The sequence below is a fragment of the Lycium ferocissimum genome, unplaced genomic scaffold (assembly GCF_029784015.1).
Source record: "Lycium ferocissimum isolate CSIRO_LF1 unplaced genomic scaffold, AGI_CSIRO_Lferr_CH_V1 ctg8491, whole genome shotgun sequence".
Taxonomy (NCBI): domain Eukaryota; kingdom Viridiplantae; phylum Streptophyta; class Magnoliopsida; order Solanales; family Solanaceae; genus Lycium; species Lycium ferocissimum.
In genome coordinates, this window is record NW_026727274.1 from 18284 (window position 1) to 24905 (window position 6622).

At 38.6% G+C, this 6622-nt stretch overlaps 1 protein-coding gene across 1 annotated transcript; it reads right to left on the reverse strand.

Annotated features, from left to right (window-relative positions):
• Positions 1-5453: 5453 nt before the first annotated feature.
• Positions 5454-5960, reverse strand: LOC132045893 (uncharacterized). Its single transcript, XM_059436464.1, has one exon. It carries the CDS (start codon positions 5958-5960, stop codon positions 5454-5456), a length of 507 nt encoding a protein of 168 aa, XP_059292447.1.
• Positions 5961-6622: the final 662 nt, after the last annotated feature.

Sequence of the window (6622 nt, forward strand, 5' to 3'; positions counted from 1 at the left end):
TACATGTGTACGGTGCATATGCATTGCATTTATCATTCATACATTATCGCATTGGATTGTACCTCTTGGTTTTCTGTGATATAGTTGTGATATGATTAAGATATACTGGTTCGAATTGGTTAAATTGAGACTTGGCACAGTTGGGTTTATATGTTATAACATAGGTGATGAATTACACCGTCGTTATTGATTCGTGTTGACTTGTTGTTACACCCCGTAGTTTCGTATGTTGAGATTCGAGTTACCGTTCAGGAGGTATGTGAGCTTATATGTGTTTAACTTATGGTTATAAAGGTTTAAGTGCATATAGTGAGCTATGGAAGGATTGAAGGGCAAGTGAATTAAGGAAATTAAATTTGTTGGAACCTGGAAGAGAATATGAGGGGTAATTTGGCCCAACTTGGAGAAAGAATATCTTTTAGTAGATGAGGTGTTTTGAAGCAAAAGTAAAAGCCTAAAATAAAATTTGTCATGTCTAGTTTCCAGCGCAATGAACCTCTCGTTGATACGGCATCGAAGTGGAAAATTATGGATGTTACAAGTTAGGCTGACAGAGCAGAAACACTGCTGCAGTAACTGCTACAGTAACCGACTTGTTACAGTGACTGCTACAGTGACCCGACCCAAATTTGACCCACTATTTAAGGATCGAATCTGATCCTAAACCTCATTTTTCAGCCAAGAATTCTCCAAATATTTCCCAAACCTTTTAGAAAATTCTCCCAACTTCTATCCACTAGATTTTAACGTGAATTAAGTATAATCTCCAGATTTAAGTTTGGACAGCGCGTAGTTGCGATTATACTATCGTACTGCGGTGAATCTTGGTTGGAATTCAAGGCAAATATTGGAGATATCGCGGTACTAGCGAGAATAAGGTATGAATCTCTCTTTATTGATATGGATATAAGTTTATTTACGGAAGTAGAGTTGTAGAATAATCATATAATGGATTTGTTGGTGGAAAAATTGGACAAATGTCGTGTGGGATATTTTATGGAATATATTGGTATTGATAATATTATGGTTGATGTTGGTATTGTTATTATTGTTGTTGGTTGCTGGATTATGATTTCAGGCTGGGCATATAAACAAAGGAGATGCTGCCGAAATTTCGGCAGATTCTAGAAAGATTTGCTTGGAGGCATAGGATAAGTATTTAATAACGGGCCTAACAATAGTATGAATGGCTTTATATGTAGATTACGAGACTATGAATGATCTTACGTAGATTGCAAGGCAAAAAGTAAGTTGGAAAGTGAAATGTAAGCTTCCAGGTATGTAAGGCAAACCTTCCTTCTTTTGGCATGATCCGTGTTGTCATCCATTCTACATACCCCCATATGATTCCATTCTTAGACAAGTAAGGTTTAAATGCTTCTTGTGATGGCTTATTCATATTGTACTCCTATTCTGTTCCGAAGGGAACACCCATAAGGTGCCAAGTTGAGTTGTGTATATGGTTCTACTAACGATTTCGAGAAAATGAGTTTTATACTAAAGGAAACATAAAGTTTGATTTTCAAAACCACTCCGAAGGGGGGTGCGAGATTTTACTACTTCATTTCATTTATGATTGATGTTTACATTCCATAGTATCATCCCTTTGTATTGATATGATCATTTATTCTTTGGGTAAGGCAATAAGATGAAATTGAGTAGAATATAGGTGGTAAGAATTTCATAACAATTCTACCCTCAAACCTGGAAGTATGTCCTCCTGAGTCTAGTGAGATACAAATTTGATAACTTTTATGAAAGACTAAGGCTAATAATTGGATTGTGGTGAATGGATTAGTGACTTATGATATGATTGAAATTGATACTTATGGATTTAGTTTGTGTTGACATGATTGTGATATTAAGCTGGAAGCGGTACGCCCGAAGGAACCATCATTATTAAGCGGAAGCGGCTCGAAGGGCCATCATTATTAAGCCGAAGCGGCTGCCCAAAGGGCCATCATTATTAAGCGGGAACCGCGGCCGAAGAACCATCATTATTATGCCGGAAGCGGCCGTCCGAAGGGACCATTTTGTTAACATGCCGGAAGCGGCATGTGTGTTGGATTGCATTATTTACTTAAAGATTGTGATTTCTTCTCTCCTAAGTCAAATTATGATTATGACTTGTTACCACCTTACATACTCAGTACATTGTCCGTACTGACGTCCTTTTGCCTGGGACGCCGTTCATCATGCGCAGCCCCCAGATTGTTGGCGAGTTAAGTGTATAGCTAGGATGCTTGGACGTCAGCTGGGATTGGCAAGTTCCACCTCATCCTAGAGCTTTGCTGAGTCATGTGTAGATATGTATAATTATAGGTATGTCAGGGCCCTGTCCTGACTCATAATGTTCAGTTTACTTCTTAGAGACTTCTGCAGACAGTGTCCTGTGGTATGTTTGTCGAGATGTCGACAAAGTGATGTCAGTTGAGTCATTTGTGGACTTTAAAAGAGTATGTATTGTAGATGATTTCCATTTGGAAAAGTTTTATGTTCTTAAAAGTTTTTGAAATGACAGGTTTTGATAGAGCGAATGTCTGAGGGTTCGCTCGACTCTGATGAGAGTCGGGTGCCCGTCATGCCCTATCAGGATTGGGGTGTGACACTTGTACCTTGTTGTTTTATGTGTTTATCTTGCTTTGTTGTCTTTATATACGTTAGCTAGTCTTAGTCGTCCTATGATACCTACCAGTACTTATTGTTTGTACTAACCTACACTTGCTGCATTCTTTTATGAATGCAGAGTACCAGGTTGGATTTCTACTCCTTGTGGTTGATAGTTCGAGGTTGCTAATTCGAGTCTATTCAGGGTGAGCATGAGGACGTTTCTGCCTAAAGACTCTTCCTACTATTTATGGCTTACTTTTCATTCTGAGACATGATTTGAGACTACTTATGTATTATTATCACTATTCAGACTAGTAGTATGTTTAGATGCACTTGTATGACCAGACCAGATACTGGGGTTGGATTCTCATTACTTCCGTATTTCTTCATATTATTATCGTAAGACTTATGTTATTCTATTTTCTTCCGCTTTGCTTATGTTTTATGATTGTTGGGATAAGAGTTCGCCTACCAAGGTGGGAAAGGTAGGTGCCCGCATGACTTGGTGAAAATGGGTCGTGCCATCGGGACGCATCTCGGAAACTAAAATACATAAAGTAAAGATAGAATGGTACCCCACGAACAATAATGTGGGCTCACCGAATGGTCTCGAAAGTGGCAAGTTCTCCTAAGTCATTGGCGTATCACAAACTTGCTCTTATGTGCTACCTGACATACCATCAAAAACAACAATGGTATGCCTGAGTACATAGTACTCAATGAGTGTCTAAGGGGCAATAGTTAACAAAAATAAAATAATAGAAATAAAATTCTTAAAACGGTATCAATGTAAGACAGATCAAATCCAGAGATAGAGTAAGCTAGTTACCATAAAGAAATCATAAGATAATTCAACAACGAAGAACACATCAAGTTAACTCATTATCGCTTACCGTGTCAAGTATTTCACTTACGAACTCAATATCACCACAAGCCACTCACAGGTAATAAATTATCAACCACTCGATACTCCGGGCTAAGAAGCCACAGAGGCTAATCGGCCTTAGGACTAGCACAGCAATAGATGCACCGGGCTGCATGCCTCAGAGGCCAATCGTCCTCTGGACTGCGCCAGGAATACTTGTATCGACACGTTAGGATCCATAACGGCTAATCATCCTATGCAATAGCACAGATCACCCACACAGGCCCAAACACAAACAAATGCAAGTCATGGCATATTAACATAATCATCAATCATGGCTTATAGCCAAATTCCCCTCTCGAGTCATCTTCTTACAATAGGGGTATTTCATATCACATTCAATTCAGAATTCATTTTCAAATCACCTATTCAATTTCAAGCTCAAGATCATCCACTCAAGGCAAAACACATTTAAAACTTCAATCTTTTAGAAATAAATTCAATCCTCCCATAATGGGGCAAAACATGTTCAGTATGATAGTTTAATTTGTCTAAGGTTCGATGCGGGCTTGACCCTACACGTGCATGACCTTATTCAAAATCATCTCACATTCCGAAAATAAATATGAAACAAGCATTCACCAAAATAAAAGTTTTTAGTCATGTTCATATTACAAAGAAGTATTTCAAGACACATGTATTCATCCACACGCATAGAACATGAAGAACATACTTTAATACATTTCAATAAAGTTGTCATGCTTCAAAGAAGATTTTCAAAATGTAGACATACCTCAAATCCCTCTCAAACATAATTCCCAAGGTTCAACAATCACTCTACAATGCTTTTAGATGATAAATATTAGAACTTTAATTGCTTCTTTCAAGTTTTCGTGGAAATTTTGAAAACTAGGGTTTTTCTAAGCCTTAAATCTTGTTCTTCAACCTTATGGGAATCATTGGTGGATTCTAACCAAATGGTTTACTCTATACTAGTTCAAACTTCAATAATAATCTCATAAAAGTCAGAAGTCATACATTTTGATAAAATCCCACAAGCCCCTCACTTCTTCTTTCCTTTAGTTTTCAAGAATCTAGGGTTTGGGAAGATGAACTAGTGTTAAAGAGTAGTGATTTTGATGTTAGATTGATGCAGCAATAATGGGAATTTATCAAGAACTTACCTTAGATGTTTTTGGGAGGATTTAGGGTTATTCCTCTCAAAAAGTTGTCCAAAAAGGGAGTTCGATGACAGAGTAAATATAAAAATCACGCCCTGGGGTTTTTATACACGCGGGGCCGATCTGCGGTTAGTTATGCGTCGCAGATGGCTAAGTGGGGACGCACTTCCAAATACACCTTCAAGACATAAACCTGAAAAAAAATTGGATAGATATGCGACCAGGAAATGCGTCGTATAAGGGGAAATGCGACCACATAATGGGATCCCCAACGCATATCGGTCCAGCGGACTGCTCTGCGACCTTTACGTAAAACGGTCATAACTCCTTACTTACAGCTCCGTTTGATCTCCACCTTATATCGTTGGAAAGATATTTAAAAGATGTACAACTTTAATCAAGAAGGTTTCTCTAATTCTCAGCGGATTTCCACGAAAATGGCCTAGAATACAGACCTACCGAAACTTAGACGAGTTTAAGAACTCTTACGAAACTTCACTACTTGGTCTTGATCTTAAATCAACTATTTCCATCCAAAATCATCTTGATAGGACTTCATATGCCTAAAATGTCACATTAATTCTCATTTAATATATTCACACCTTACCAGGATTCACAGAGTGTTACATTATCACCCACCCCCTTAGGATTATTCGTCCCCGAATGAAAGTCTAGAGTTTGCAAGACAAACTTTCCCTTAAAGACCACATAACTACTAACTTCCCAAAGAAAATATGTGATCCTCACAAGGATTCCCTACAATCATATCATCTAAACCAGAACACAAAAGAAGGAATTCACACTTCTAACCAACACGTTATGAGGACCCAATAACCGAAAGGTTTAACACATACGTGTAATAGATAATAGGTGAGGTATCTCTTCTCCATGTCCTCCTCTACCTCCCAAGTTGCTTCTTCAGTATTATTATTTCGCCACAAAACTTTCACTGAAGCCATAGCTTTCATTCTCAACCTTCTAACTTGTCGATCTAAGATCCGAACTGGTTTCTCTTCATAAGACAACCCTTTGTTGATTTTGATCTCTTTATGAGTCAAGACATGAGAAGGAACAGGTTTATACAACCTCAACATTGAAATGTGAAACATATGATGCACCATTGCCATCTTAGGCGGCAACTTCAACTCATAAGCCACCTTCCGAATTCTCCTAACAATTTCGTAAGGGTCAATAAAACAAAGCCTAATCTTACCCTTTCTACCAAACCGCATCACTCCCTTCATTGGCAACACTTTTAAGAAGACCTTTTCACCAACAGCAAACTCTAGCTTGAGACGTCTCATATCTGTATAAGACTTATGTGGACTACGAGTACATTTTAAGTCATTGCACGATGAAGTTCACACCACAATTCTTCGTACACGCGAGGTCGAGAGACCCGAAAACTCTATTACGCGGGTTCAAACCACCCAATTGAAGATCTACAACTCCTCCCATAAAGTGCTTCATACGGAGCCATCTGAATACTCGATTGATAACTATTGTTGTACGCAAACTCTACAAGAGGCAGATGTTCATCCCAATTGCCTCCAAAATCAATTGCACATGCTCGTAACATGTCTTCCAGAGTTTGTATAGTTCTCTCTGACTGCCCATCCATCTGAGGTTGAAAGGTAGTGCTCAAGTTCACAAACCTTCTTGGAACGATTTCCAGAAATGAGCATTGAATTCCATACCTCTGTCAGATATGCCCTATGCAATCTAAAGATTTCCTTCAAATATAAGTTGTCATAATGCGCCACGGTATCCGTTGTTTTCACCTGAAGAAATGAGCTAACTCGATGAGTCTATCCATGATAACCCAAATAGAATCGAACTTGGTCCTTGTGCGGGGTAAACCCACGACAAAGTAAATATTAACCATCTCCCACTTCCATTGGGGAATCTAGATATTTTGAGCCAAACCACCAGGCCTTTAATGTTCAGCCTTCACCTGCTGACAATT